This window comes from Chelmon rostratus, chromosome 13 (assembly GCF_017976325.1).
Source record: "Chelmon rostratus isolate fCheRos1 chromosome 13, fCheRos1.pri, whole genome shotgun sequence".
Classification (NCBI taxonomy): domain Eukaryota; kingdom Metazoa; phylum Chordata; class Actinopteri; order Chaetodontiformes; family Chaetodontidae; genus Chelmon; species Chelmon rostratus.
Genome location: NC_055670.1, coordinates 22,070,726 through 22,085,741, shown reverse-complemented (window position 1 = coordinate 22,085,741; position 15,016 = coordinate 22,070,726). Strand labels below are relative to the sequence as shown.

General features: G+C 42.2%; 1 protein-coding gene across 3 annotated transcripts; it reads right to left on the bottom strand.

The window, feature by feature from the left end:
• Positions 1-207: 207 nt before the first annotated feature.
• pcbp3 (poly(rC) binding protein 3) lies at positions 208-14,724 on the bottom strand. Of its 3 annotated transcripts, XM_041950363.1 has the most exons (13): positions 14,650-14,724; positions 11,926-11,949; positions 11,778-11,810; positions 11,438-11,554; positions 10,590-10,721; positions 9,418-9,546; positions 7,700-7,774; positions 6,241-6,282; positions 5,150-5,228; positions 4,056-4,077; positions 3,611-3,701; positions 2,940-3,109; positions 208-244 (listed from the first exon to the last, which is right to left on the bottom strand). In XM_041950363.1, the coding sequence occupies exons 1-13, from the start codon at positions 14,722-14,724 to the stop codon at positions 208-210; spliced, it is 1,026 nt and encodes a 341-aa protein (XP_041806297.1). The 3 variants fall into 3 exon arrangements, with proteins under 3 accessions (XP_041806297.1, XP_041806298.1, XP_041806299.1); XM_041950364.1 differs by lacking the exon at positions 4,056-4,077 and having other exon boundaries at positions 3,611-3,663; XM_041950365.1 differs by lacking the exon at positions 4,056-4,077 and having other exon boundaries at positions 3,611-3,663; positions 5,150-5,225.
• Between the last annotated feature and the right edge of the window lie 292 nt (positions 14,725-15,016).

Below are 15,016 nucleotides of genomic sequence, written 5' to 3'. Positions count from 1 at the left end.
TTCAGAAACAGAAGCAACAGAGTTTTTTGATACGTGTGAGGAGTCCTAGTAACAGTGCAGATAAATGTCTTTACAGTAGATACTAGAAATTATAAAAGTTTAAGTCACTTAAATATCAGGACAGTCAAATACAGAGGAATAAATAAACTAGGTGCAATGCAATTTGCTCAAGGGTCATGTGATGCACTGAGGGAAGATGGGTAGAAATTAGAGTGTGCCCATTCCAGTGACTTCAGACGTCAGCCTAGAACAGTTCAGGGAAGGCGGGGGGAGGAGGAGGAGGAGCGGGGGGGAGGGGGAGGGGGTAGACAGAGAAAATAAAACAGCTGTGAAAGAAGAACTTTCGCTTAAAAGTGAAAGTTATGCAGCAATGGCTGGTTTTGTGCTCCATTTTTTTTTTACACAGATTTGATACCATATTTTCATTTGCACCCTTTCACATAAAAAAAAACATCTTAACTTCTAAAAATATGGTAACATAACCATGCAGTACTAACCCCTTCATGAAGCCATGCAGAGGACAGAAAAGAATGGTGGTGTCGCAAATGTAGAAATCGCTGTATTCCCTGACAGAGGCATCACATCACTCTTCGTTCTAACAGCATTGCTCGAGTGGCAGTCGTGTGTTCGTTTTTCTTTGCTTTTTTTTTGTTCATTTTACATTTTTTTATTCATTTTACTCTTTCCAGACAATGACACAATAGGACTTAATAGGCACATTTATCTCATATAGTAATGACAAAAAGAAAGACAATAGTATTCTTGGAATGAGGCATGCTAAATAAATAATTAAAGGATTCATTTGACACTTAGGAAATATGCTTATTTGCTTTCTTGCAGAAAGTAAGACGAGAGATCAGAACCACTTTCATGTCTGTACCTAATGCAAGGAGACTGTTAGCTTAGCTTAGCATAGCATAAAGACAGAAAACGAGGACACAGCTAGCCTGGCTCTGTCTGGAGATTGCAGTCTTCCTTACGTGCCAAACCACGTCTTTGACCGGAGCAGTGACTTCCTGGAGTCTGGTTAATTTTGTTAATGAGCTTGTTAATGAGCTAACAGGTGCTGGTATGTGGATTTTGTCTGGGCAGGGGTGTAGGTTTCAACATGAGTAGCGACCCAGCCTCAGAAAGGTTGGTGACAACAGCATGAGGGTATGTGCTCAGATGGTGTTTTCAAGCACTGTGTTTTGAAGCACTTGTGCTATGAGAAAGAAAACCGACTCAAGCCCTAAAGCTGCTGTTCCAAAATAAAAAAAAATGCATTTATCAATCAGAGCACCGGCATAAGAACGTAGCATTAGCAGAGCGATAAATAGTTTTTGAATTTATGAACAATTCTCTGTCAAAATCAGCAGTGGGAGGTGTGCCCCTGATGCTGAAATAACAGCTCAGAGAGGGCACATCCGAATGATCTGATATGACTTCACTGCAAAAATAATGCAAAAAAGTCAGCTCACATACCGGTGAGGATATGTAAAATATTGACCGAGACCCTACAATCCATATGCAAATCTTCGGGTTAGCTGTTTCGCCTTGTTTCCAGCCTTTGCTAATCTTAGCGAACCATCTCCTGGCTCTGGTTTCAGATTTAACTGAGAAGAATGAGAGTGGAATCATCATCTCTTCAAGAAGAAGGTATAACTGCAATTCCCAAAATGTCAAACCGTTCCGATACACTGGCTGCATCCACTTAAAACAAATCCCAGCATTGTTGGTCTGACTTTTGCTATACGTGTCCCACGGGCTAATGCTTAAGTGTTATGCAAAACCGAGGGAGTCTAAGGGAAGTTCCAGGGGGTAGCACAAAGAGGGTAATTGTGAGGCGGCGGTTTTGATGTTAGCTTCTGCAAACAGAACCAGATTTGGGGGTGACTTCAGGATGTAGTCATGGATGAGGGGTCATTCCACATGGCAGCCACGTCCCTGAACCTGCCATTGGAGTTGTGGGAAAGCAATAGCCATTAGTTTCTCAGTGGACTGCTGTCTGAAATCCCCTTAAGAAGTCGAAGACATAAAGTCCTGTTTGTTGAGTGTGTGGGTTCTCCCTGCTCTGACGCTGATAACATTTGACTTTGAGGTGCAGGAAGCCTGTGGACATCAGTGGGGTCCAGTTTTCTCGGAGTTGTGGATAATACATTTATTTTCTCTGTTGATAATGAATTAGTGGGTTTCGGCGGATAGAGGGAAACAGAGACAGGGGGAGTGGAGCATGGCAGGAAACGTCAAATGAAAAATATGCTTCCTGGTGTGTACAGTATCTTACTCTCCAGCCGCTGTTTATTTAGTCTCAGGGCTCAGCAGATTTAGTCTTGGAGTAAATTGCTTTTAATTTCATAACATAAATAGCTCATGTGCAAATACACCAGCATTAGATCTACGTGTATCTGCTAAACTTGTTCGAGCTGTATCCCTTTTCATGTTTATTGTAGAGATTTTGGAGCTGAACTTTCCCACCTGAAATAGGCATTGAACATTTGATTGTTCATTTATTGATCATCCAATTTCCTGTTGTGCAGCTTCTGCTCAGAGACACAGCTTACTCGTCTCAGTAGCTGGCATTGCTCCCATGAGCCACTTACTTGCAAAGAGTGTGCTGGCTGAAACTTAATGCATTTTAATGTCTACACTCGGATGGAAATAAGGAGCAAAGGGAGAAAGGAACAACCAGGAAAATAACATGAATGGCCACATTATTCATGAGCTTATCTGTCTCCTGTCCAAACCTGACAGATATGGTGGACTTTCTGGCAACTCATCAAAAGTATCAGTGTCGCGAATGTCAAAACTAAACAAGCAGGATGTTTGTTTGTTTTTTTAAAGAGCAAAATCACAGACAGCGTGTTTTCTTGGTGCTTCACTACGAGCACGATCGTTCAGGTGCTTCTTTTATCCTCCAGATTGTGCCGGATCACATGCTGTTAGAGCTAAAGGGTTACCTGGCATTGATGAGATACTGGGCCAGGCTGATGTTAGCAGGGGTCCCTGTGATGGTGATCTGGCGCTCTGACGAGCCCTCCATGGCGTTGGCGATTTTGATCTGCGCCCCAGACATCTGTCGAATCTCATTTATTTTGGTTCCCTGGCGTCCAATAATGCAGCCTATTAGCTGGAAAAAAGCAGAAGTCTTTGAACCTGAAGCGAGGAACTCCCTGTGTTCTCTTAACACATTTCCATTTCACGTTAAAAAGGAAGTTTAATGGGTTATGAAATGGTCTGGGCTTAATTTAAACTCCGTCATTCAGGAAATTAACTTTGATGAATGACATCATGATCAATAGATCAGCTCATTGGAGGTGTTCTGCTGGGCCAACAGTAAGAACTGAAGTTTGAAGGATAGTTGTTGGTCAACATTTGTTCTTCTGGCATTGATAAGTTTAACAGAACATGATTATATGAGTGTTCTCCTCTATGTTCAGATGTTTTCCTGATCAGTTAATCAACAATCAAAGCTGCCTTCCACCCTCTTCTTCTCTTTAGTTAATTAGATCGGTGGCTTTTTGCTCATTTGATATCTTCTCAGCATCATTTATATATCACACGCTAATGTGAAAAGTAAACTTTAAAGCATATATCCCTCAGTCTGCTGTCTCAAGAAAGCATCACTCACATCATTGGGAATGGTGAGTTCATGGGTGCTGGCTGGTGGACTGGCATCCAAACCTGGATTGGGGAGCAATGGGATAAGACAGGAAATCTGACTTTAAAAAGTCACTTTAAAAGAGACAAAACCTTTGAAAGAAATATTAAGGAAATAGGTAAATAAAAGGTAGCTCAAAAGGTAAATAAGCCTTTTTGCCAAGAATCAAATGAGAACATTGATACTGCATTCGGCCTAAAATATCTTATGTTAGCATTTGCTGACATCATTACATCTGTGCAACTGTCTTGTGCAATATCACATGTTTTAATGTGCTAATATATTTTTTACTGTGCTATAGTACAAAGACACTGTATTTTTAATATTCATATCTAGCTCATGTGCAATTCAAAAATTTCCACTAAGAAACTGACTCACTCTTCACAAGGCAACACTGATTTTATATAATGTACACATATATAATGTTACTTTGTGTCCTTTTTATTGTCTATTTGTTCATTTTCTATGCCTCTTTTTAATCGTTGCTGTCTGTAACAAGTACATTTCGCCAGCATGTGATCAATAAAGTCTTATCTTGTCTTATCTTACATCTCAATCTCATGCCTGTACATTAAATATAAAGCTACAGCCAGCAGACGGTTAGCTTAGCTTAGCACAATGGCTGGAAACAGCTAGCCTAGCTCTGTCCAGCAGAGCTAAGCTGCTAACAGTCTTCTGGCTCCTGGCTCCAGCTTACAGATATGAGGGTGGTAGGATAGCCAGGACAGCTGTTTCCTGCTGTTTCCAGGTTTTTTTCTTAAACTAAGCTAACTGGCAGTGGAGGGCAATCAATCTTCTCATTCACCACTTGTCAAAAAAAGTCAATAGTTCCCAAAATATTAAGCAGTTCCTTTAAGTATGTGAGTTTATTTCTCAAAGGAACCTTTTAGCGTAGTTCACACTGTTTCTCCTTATTAAATCAGGTGAGAAAAGTCAAATAAAATGCATTTAAATGAGGGCACTTTATTTTTTTAATAACCCGTGTTGATTAAATAAATCATTCCATGTGTAACGGTAATGCTAACATCCTCTCAGATGGTGAAAAAAAGAACTTCACTGTGTTTATTCATGAGATCTTCAGCTGGTCTTTTGCCATGTACCGAGGTCCACGTGAAACAGTTCAGTTCAGATGTGGAGGGAGATTCAGTTGGTTATTTTAGTACAAAGTGGCCACACTGTTTCACTGGAGCTTTTCATCTTTAATTGAAAGTAAAATAACCTAAAAATGTGTTAGAGGAAGGGTGTATCCTGTTCCCAAGTGATAATGCCATTTTGAATACATAATTTTAAAGTGAAGCCCAGTGTCATTTTTTTTCTGCCTTTCGCTGGCATAATATCAGACAGAGCCAAGAGAAAAATATATACATGAAAAAATCAAAGAAAGAGAGAAACCACAGGGGCCAAGTCATGCTGTGCCAAAAGAGAGATAAGGTGGAAGGTAGGGGAAGAGAAAAATGTTTCTCCGGATGCAAAGAAAAGGAATATCTAAAGGGCCTCGTGGGTACGTACCAGGGAAAGCAGGGGTGGTCTGTCCGAGAGGGGTAAAGGGGGTTTGCTGCATAGCCAACTGGTGGAGCTTGGTCAACTGCTGAAGGGTTAGGAGGGAAAGTAGAACTAAGAGGTTACTGTTACACAGGTCACACCAAGAAAATGAAGTCAACAAAAACTAGAGTGAAGAAACGGTGAGGAGAAGGAGGCCATGACACAGGGTGGTGGAGGACAAGAAAGTAAGAGGAAAAGATACTGAGAGAGGATGATTGCCTGTCACCGGGTGTAAATTAAATTAGGAAGTAATTTGACCCTATTTCCTTTTCTAATTCATTCCTTGTAATTTTCATGTACTCCAATGTGATTTTTTCCAACATGTAGAGGCAAGCAACTCCACTCATGAGCACATTGACAGCAAAAGGTTCATTCACATTTGGCCCCTCAATTACTAAGTGTCCTTCTATTTGGCACTTGTGAGTCAGAACCGGCGAACCTTTGGTTTAACATGCCTGTCAGAGCAGCCGCTCTCCCCCCAACATGGTCGCAGGATGTCCATCCCCTGCTGCGTATCATTTCCATCAGGAACGGGGGGAAGACGGATGCTTTCAAGCCTTCCTCTCCTTTTAAGAGGAGTTTTAATGAGGGTGGAAGAGAGTGTCAAGCCTGTACTTGAGTGATTGTACCGTCAACCACCACCTCCAGTGGCATCAATCACTGCCCAACTTTGAATTAGTGGATCTGACACAAGGTAGCTCTTCAGATGCTCTCACGACAAGGACAGATGAAGGCAGATTATTAATGGAGACTATATGGCTTGAATTAAAAGGGTGTCCACATCAAAACGGCCATTACTGTCTTTGCCTATGTTATTATCAGAGCAGTCACTGTTTTTCTATCAACCAGATCCGGGCAGATTCTTTACGGTTCTTGAGCTTTTGTCCACTTTTAAACCACAAGGACGAAGATTTTGAAAGTCGTTGCCCTAAAATAACTTAAGAGCTGACGTGTCAACGCAATCAAACGTCCGCTGCTATTTATAAGTATTTATAAGTATGCGTAATTAAGATGCAGGTACAATTCTTGATGAAATCACAAGGAGACTGAGAACTCACATCCGGGTGCGGTATGGCGTATTGTCCCTGAATTGTGTAGGCCTGAAAGATGAAAAACATGACAGATTTTAGCATCTGCTCTACAATAAGTGGGAAAGATCATCCAAAAATAAATCATCATGCTCAGTCTAAGCTCTTAACAAACACTTTCAGTGACATGACAGTGGATGATCTTAATTACACTCATTCAAAAGCAGTAACATTAACAGCATATACAAATTTCTCCTTGGAGATAAATAAAGTATCTATCTATCTATACTGTTTGAAATACAATGAGACTCTGTGTCTTTATTAAATAATACAATAAATCAATGCAAAATGTATTTACCACTTACAACATAATGTCCTATATCAGATATGTCAGCACTAGACTCAAAACAGAGCTGATGTGTTCCCCGTCGACACTTATAAATATTTCATAATGTACACAAAATTGCTTTGCCACCAGCTGTTTAAAGAACAGCAGCAGCTTCCTCCCAATCTCCTCCTTTGTTTGTTTGTTTGTTTTGCATAAATTGTTCTAGACTAGAGAGATTTGTGTCCAGTTCTAGTAGGCAAAGCAGATTCTGTAGACATACGAAATATTTTCCAAATGACTGGCGTGGACACAATAACAGGAACATTTGCACAGTTCAGTTTTAAAAATATCCAGACCACCGTATCAACACATTTGACACTGTTCCAACAAAACAGAACATTATAATCTTCACAATGGCGGTTGGCTGTGGATATTGTAGCGTTGTTTGTGTGCAGCCCTTTGAGAGTGTGTTCGCTCTTCAAAAATGAGCAAACGGGCTCATGTATTACTGTATGTTGCCTAGAGGCTTCAGCTGTGTGTCCCATTTAACGTCCGCTGGCTCCAATTTCCAGACAAAATCCCCCAAATTGGAGTCATTACAAATAGTTATGTGCTGTGTTTCTATAATGTGACTCTTTTTTTTGACAAATTTTCAAGTGCATCCAACAGCCCTTTACCCACATCTTCTACTAAATTATGTAAATAAGCTTGACGGATATTAGCAGACTATTTGCCGTGCATTCTTGCAGACGCTAATGCTATTGTTGTTGAATCAATCAATTATGGAGCAACTTATAGCTCACCCTTCCCCCACTTTTGTGCGCACATATCAAACCAAGCCCGGCCGCTCTTTTGTGGCAGTTTAATAATGTCACACTACTTCTGCCTTTGCTGCTGAGAGCGTACAGGCGTATTTACATGACAGCGAGAGGTCGCTTGTCTGACAAATGGAATCAGGGGTCATTTTAGTGTTTGAATGAACAACCGCGGCTGTAATTTTTCTAATGAGGACAGCCTCACTCCTAAAATGGTTGTTTGGCACACAAGTGTGCACGTGAAAGCAAAAAGGCTGGCGGTAGCAGATAGAGGCTGATGCTGCAGTAAAAGTCTCAGGTTGGCTGTAGGCACAAGCTAACAAGCTAGAGCTAGCTCAGCTCTTACCTGGCCACCAGAAAAAATGACCGGGGTGGAGGCGGGCTTCGGGCGATAAGGGATGGTGGCACCTTTTGGTGGAGACTAAGAGAAAAGGAAGGAGGAAGAAGAGAGGCAGAGTCAGCATGTTCTTACTCTATTTGAAGTTTAGCAAAAACAGTTCAACATTTTGGGAAATATGATTATTTGTTATCTTGCTGAGAGGAAGGAAGATTGATAAAGCTCTCATGTCTGTATGACAAATATGTTAACTTAGCTTTAGTTTGTTTTTTTTTTTGCAGTGACTTCATCTTAATTAATGGGCTTAGTAGACAGATTTTCTTACCTTTGAACAGCACCAAATTAACGGTTTCCCATCTATATGCTAAGCTAACATCACCAGCTGCTGGCTGTAGCTTCATATATAATGAACAGGTTTGAGAATTGTATTCATCTTCTAACTCTGGGCAAGAAAGCTTAGCATACACCCCAAAATGTTGAGTTAACTCTTTGAAATACTGCAATACTCCTATCTATCTATGTGTATCCCTATCTGGTGAAGTACTGTGTGTAATTTAACATTTGTGGAGCAGGGAATTTCTGGTAAAAAATGAATATTCAACATTACAGAGGGCAATTTTAGGAAAAGCATTCTTTCACTCCCTTAGTAATTCACATGTATTCATACTTCAGCTAGTCGCATTTCTCAAGATGTTATATAGCTTCAAGCCACATCAGGGTAACAGCAGAAGGAGTCTTAGTAACTTGGTGTTCTCACTGCGAGAAATGTGTTTGTTTGCAGGCACTTTTGAACATTACTGATATGTGTCGTTCATGAAAACAGAAAGGAGTCATGGAGCTCGGAGATGCAAGTCATCTCCATTCATGGAGATCATAAAAACACAAAGAGGAACCTGATGATCGCAGATTAAATGCATCACCAGGTCTCTTTTTTTTTCTTCCGTGGGTTTCAGCTTTTCTTCTAAGACGGCAGAGAGGTGGCTTCAATGAGAAGGCAGGGCAGGTCCAGTGTGCAAACTTACTATAATGACACAGAGTTATTGATTCACGCTGTGTCGCAGCAACAAGGCTGCTCAAGACAGTGGAGAGGGCCTAATCAGATTTGCTCTGTAGCTGCTGCGCTGTACTGGGAGGAGTATCCACTTAGGTATGTACTTGAAATACAATATAAAGAAGCAGCAGTGGTGTTCTTAATGTAACAGGGTCGGCTTTTCCTCAGTGTTCAGCCGGATGTGCAAAAATGGTCAAGTGATTACAAACTACATCCTCTAACCTGTATTGACATGTTCTTACTCATTATTCTTAAAGTATTTAGACCACAATTAATCCCAGAGTTACTTTCCAATACCTATCTTAGTCCAAACACCACAAAATGGAAAGTACATACTGTAGCTACACACAAATTGCCCTCTATTACACAAGCAGTTTGCTTATCAATTTGACATTTAAGGACAATAGCCAGGTGTTTCTGACCCAGAAAAAGCTTAAATTCTGTCTCATGTTGGCCTTTTTTTATGTACGTGAAGCAAACTGAAAACACAGAGTCCCATTCAAGAACTGACTCCTGAGAGAAAAATGTGTTTTTACCACGACAAGCAGTGACTATAACTATCTGTGGAGACATGGTGCATGAGTGTCCAACCCAGCTCCCATAGCCTCATATCTAACTTCTTTCTTACTAAAATTAGCACTTTAAAGGGTTTTTGCTCAATCTTAACATACTTTACCTCCAGCATGACCACACAGATTTGTTTGACACACTGGATGATGGCTTCTGGGGTCCCAGAGATTGTCACTGCACGTTCTGTGGAGTTGGGCAGCATGTCCCCTGCCACCTGGACCTGGGCGCCTGTGGACTGGAGTAGAGTGAGGGACTTTGAGGGACTTGACAATGTTGACAAGATTCAGTTGTAAGTCGCACAGGCTGTGCAGAGCCGTGAAGGGTTGTACATGCATTCACTTCTGTTAGGCAGCACGCTGAAATTTGAATTTACTTCTTCTGTCAATCATCCTCACCTGGTGCAGGCTGTATAACGGCCTTTGCACTGTCAATTCTGCCCTTACCCTCAGCTGTGACATGTGCTGCCCAAGAAAGTCCATCTACCTGTGAGACCAGAGCAATGTGCCTCTGCTTTTGGCTCCATGTCTTCTTCTAAAGTTTTAATTTGTCCGGACTTCATGTGGATCTCAACCCACAGTGCTTCACAGTGCTCATTAGAGGGCAGGTACAAATATCCATGGTGCCCAGAGGATGAACCTTAATGCTTTTGGTGCACTGGCCTCTATAGTTTTAAAGGTGCAAGTCGACTGACCACATCCAACATCACAGCCGTGTATGAGCAGGTGTGGTCTGCTGTACTTGTGACCACACTCATTACATGACGTCACTGCTGCACAGATTGTGTAAAAAGCATGTTAGCAGTGAAGGTAAGATTATCACGCTGGGGGCGGTTGGTGTGAGCATGTTAGCATGCTGACATTAGCATTGTGTCCCTTCATCTGACTTTGCTCACTTAAACTCGCAGAGCCCATTAGAGGACAACGTCTGTGTGAGATAGAACCAAGGTTAGACATGTATGAGCACAGGTGGAGCTCTTTCACCATGTCACCCTGCCACCGTTCAAGTCACTACAGTGATCGGCAGTTTGCTTAAGACAGGCATAACCTGCAGTGGTGTTGTTGGTTAGTCTGTCCTGATTGGGTGAACAAGCGTGTAAAAAGTTTCATGTGCTGCCCCTAAGAGCTGCAATGCAAATGTGTGCCAAATGTGTGCTTAAATTCTGCACAATTAAATGGAGCCAACCACTAAATAAAACTGGGAAAATGTAACCATTTCATTAAATGATGAATCAATTTTCATTTCTATCCTATGGGAATGAGTTACCATCTTACATCATACCTCTCTCATTTCTTTGATTTTTGAGCCTCCTTTTCCTATGAGGGAGCCACACTGGCTGGCTGGTACTACGAGCCTTAAGGTGACTGGGGGCTTGCTCGTGGCTGGGCTGTTGCTCATGGAATTGATTATGTCCTAGAAAACAAGAAGATGTATGTCATTTTGCGGCAGTAATATTTCCTCAGTATGACTCGAGATAAGTCTATGATGTCAGTTTTTCTGGTAACAACTATGCGTGTAAATCGGTTGACGGTTTGCAAATTTAAAAGTCAGTACAGACGTCTGTGAGAACGCGTACGTTTCAATCATTCCTTCATATCTTTTTCTGCTTGGTGAACGAGGACTGCTCTTTGTCCTCAGTGACAGCAGTGGGTGTCCTCTTACAAGTTCCAGTCACAGTGCTTGGGCATATCAATTAGATGAGTGACATCAAAGACAGGATCAGAGGAAAAGATAGCTGAGAGGGGACGATTTGAATTCGCCTATTGTGTGCCTCATACACATCTACTGTATATATGAGAAATGCCTGTGATGGATTTTTATTTCCTACAACAGCTGGAGATTGAGTTTGCATTTTGTGTAAAATGGAAACATTATGCAAATTAAGTTGTGGTTCGCTATGTTGCAAACAGATCTTTGTGTTAACTGTTTCAAATTCAGATACAGTAACTGTGCATTCAGAAAGATGAGTGTTTACACTAATCTAAAATTACACCACTAAGCCCTGAGTGGTGTGTACATAAAGAGAGGCAAAATGATTGGAACTGCCGCAGGACTTCATCAGGACATGTGCCCACTGAGCTGTGCACGTAGAAATTCTGCTGCCACCCATCGCACAATCTTATCTTTACCTCCTCAAATTTGTAGGCAATCATAGCAAAAGCCTTGAAGATGGTGTCTGTTGGTCCAGTGATGGTGACAATCCTCTCTGGACAGTTGCCCTCAGAAATATTGATTCGTGCTCCGCTCTGGAAAAGCGACACATACGTAACGTCAGTGGAGTCAATAAGGTTGATTTGAGATCTTAATCTATCCAGCACTAACTGAAGACACTAGACAATGTAACACAAGGTTGTCATTTCAAGCATTTTTTAATGTTTATATGCTTTTAGTAATAGTTATGATTTGCATGGTGTAAATATCTATATTATTTAATCATCTCATTAGGACCTTTTTGAGATTGAAACCCACCTCTTCTCGCATCTTTTTAACAGTTTCCCCTTTCTGTAAAAGAACAAAGCTGAACTATTATGAAAATTCTTAAAATAATTTTGAACATGGTTTGATATATATATTTTCAAAGAGTACCAGCATATGTGATCTAATAAAAACAACATACCTTTCCAATTATGCTTCCAACCTCCTGCAATTAAAGACAGAAAAAGAGAAAAGATGCAGATTTTTTGAAAAGCTTCATTAAAGAATCTTGTGGGTAAAAGTTCGGGACTAAAACTGCTTGTTGTTCTTCTTCCCTGACAGCGTGCAAACAGGGGCATGCAGAGGTTACACAGCTGCATGGCGGTGGTGAGGGTTACACTTTCCATTTGTATGTAATCACTCTTCATGAGTTTGGTGTGGCACAGTGAGGAGAGGGCGGAAGGGCAGCGCTGGCTCAGAGCGTCAACACTTCCTGACCTCTCCTCTGTGACTGCGAGGGTTACATCCATTGTGATGTTGAAGCTGCAAGCCAGCTGCTGCATATTGTCAAGCTCATATTGTCAAGAATTCCTGTATATTTATTAAACACTATACATGACATGTCTCTTCCCATCCAGTCAGAACATACACAGCAGTTACTTCAGCTCTGAAACAATGAGGCATCAGTCACATCTGATGATCAGACCTACACCGTCAATCCAGTCGCATTTCACAGCCAAAGTAAGGATCAACACATTCCTGCAAACCAGTTCCAGTCCACTAACCCTCTGTGGCACGGGTGTCCGCTACAAAGTCTCTCAGATGTCCTGGAGGAGGAAGTTTCCTGGCCAGGCACTCCGAGCAGGTGGCATACCAGCACCTGATAGACCACGCTGACGACTCACCCTGTCTGCTCCAATGGCTGCTCAATTTGAGGGAAAGACCCTTTCTTTTGCTGTGGGCAACAGAGCCCGACTGGATTCATGTTGCCAAAATCCCCTGTTGCAGTCATACATCCCCTGGCAGGCAGTGGGGGTTGACTGGACCTGGCTGGCTGCGGGGTTATTCAAACTGTCACCTGGTCACTGGTGTCTGGAGCTCCTGAGTGAGCAGCCATGCAGTAGGTGAGTTTTGGGGCTGCTGACTACTTGGCACAGAAAACAAGGCAAAGATTTTGGCTCTGATCTTTGTGGCGCACAGCCAAACACCACAGCTCAGTGGGGATGTGTACTGTGGGTCTTAAGCTGTTTTCAGACCAGAGGAACTTCTTTATACTTCTAAGAACAGTTGGAGGAGTTTGTGCCCTTTTTTATTGTGTCTGCACTGCAGGGGATCGATTGTAGTTCTCAGAATGACATTTTTAGGTTCAAGTGTATGGTGATTGGTCCAGACATAACCCCTCATTGACTGGTTGAACACATGACGCAATGCTCCACCATCAACAGCTATTTTTAAAAACCTGTATGAAACATCAGGGAACAACAGCTCATAGCTTTGGAAAATGGAACAAAACATATACAACTGGACCAACGCTGAAGTGAGTTGCATGAAGTAACATTGCCATACCAACAGCCTGCCGGCTAGCGTTCCCATTGGCCGTGCAAATACAAGCAGGAAAAAAGGTATGTCGTTCCTGGTGGAGCTCCCCAGTGGGCAGTCCTAGAACTGTTTGGTCCAAAAACGCCTCAAGAGACTTAGGCATTAAAACAGAATCACTGTTACATAAACTTCATACTACTAGACGTTGTCCTTTAGCAGCCAGTTGCTTGCAGCTTTTAGTAATCACGAAACTGTGGAGCACAGCTTGTGCACCTTCCTGCAGTATGGACAGGAGAGCAAAGGCCGCATTAATCAAGCGTGAAGGATCTTACACATGCGAGCCAACACGCACACACCAACTCTGACCACTTCTGAGTACACAGGGAGGAGAGGGGAGTTTGAGCACACCACACATAAGTGCCTGAAAAAAAGCAGATGTTATAGACTTGTACACTGTGTCCTGGGAAGCCTGGAAACTCTAAGGACTGACAAGACACGCTGAGCAGAGTCTGCAGAAGCCTGTCACTCTTAAAGTCTGGCAGTGGAGTTTGTACTTGTAAGGGCTAATCAACCATCTTGATTCCAGAGACTCAGTCTGACGTCAAACTATTACGGAGAACTCCACAGTGGCATCGGAAAACAGAAGACAGCTGCCGCCCTGCCATATGTCATACATATAAGTGCTTATGAAGGTGCAAACTGTAGTGGGACCAACAGAGCTAAAAGCCAGAGTTCAGCACCTTCATTCTTCACACGTTTAATTCCCAGGCGGACGTTGCAGAGCCCGCTGTGGTGAGACAAGGGCGGGAGGGCATTGCACTGAGGAGATAAGATGAAGCCATCTGCGTCTCATGTTTCATCTTTCAGAAGAAACACGGATGCCAGGCTAGGATGCAACAGATTTACAGCTGGTGGGGTTTTTGGGAGTCTCTAATGGGAATATGGATCTGTCAGTAAAACCAATTTCCTGGACTGTTGTTACAGAAAAGCAGAAATATTGTTGTTTAATCATTTTAAGTTCATTTTGAGTGCAGCTGAGATCAATCCACAAAAACGTGATAGATATTTTCATTAGACCCTCACTGTCTGGTTAATGTCTTTCAAGCTCCATGCCCCCAGCTCTTAATGTAAACTCTCTGTGCAGAATCATTTGCTCCAAGTCCTTTAAGTACTGAGGCTACTGTACTGCAAAGTGGATAATACTGTAGGTGTGGGACATGGGGGGCTGTGTCAGAAACATGTAGGAGAGAATCTCGATTAAAGTCCAACCAGGTGCTTGAAAGGTCCGAAATAACTCAAGGACCCCTTCAATAAGGAAACAAATTCCTCCATGTCTTCCTTCTTATACGTTTTGTCAAAGCCAGCATGATAATATGCCCCTGCTTACTTTTCCATGCATTAGGAGGCGGATGGTAAGGGTGACATTGAGGCCACCCTCTGACTGGACTTTGGTGGGCTCCATGCTGGGGAGACGTCAGACCAAAGCACCGTCCAGGAATGGGATGTCCTCGGAAGGAGAAGGAGTGGGGAGCTATTCCAGCCAGCCAGTCACCTGTAATCACAAAATCACACAAAAACACATGTTAATGCTATTATATGTGTTCACATATTTAAGCAGACAGAACATAAATACATGACATAAAGGTGTTTCCTTACAGGTCACCACACTTCTCATGCTGCAGGGCTAAAGATAAAACACTCCAGTGTAGTCTGCAAATACAGCACAGCTTTGAGGTCTCCATGCAATATTTGCT

Bases quoted from the DNA above. Each gene is read 5' to 3' on its own strand.
- pcbp3 (XM_041950363.1), bottom strand. From the start codon at position 14,724: ATGGAGCCCACCAAAGTCCAGTCAGAGGGTGGCCTCAATGTCACCCTT. The intron at 11,811-11,925 runs GTATGTTGTTTT...GTTCTTTTACAG, and splicing joins TTGGAAGCATAATTGGAAAG to AAAGGGGAAACTGTTAAAAA. The intron at 10,722-11,437 runs GTAAAGATAAGA...CTTGTTTTCTAG, and splicing joins TTGCCTACAAATTTGAGGAG to GACATAATCAATTCCATGAG.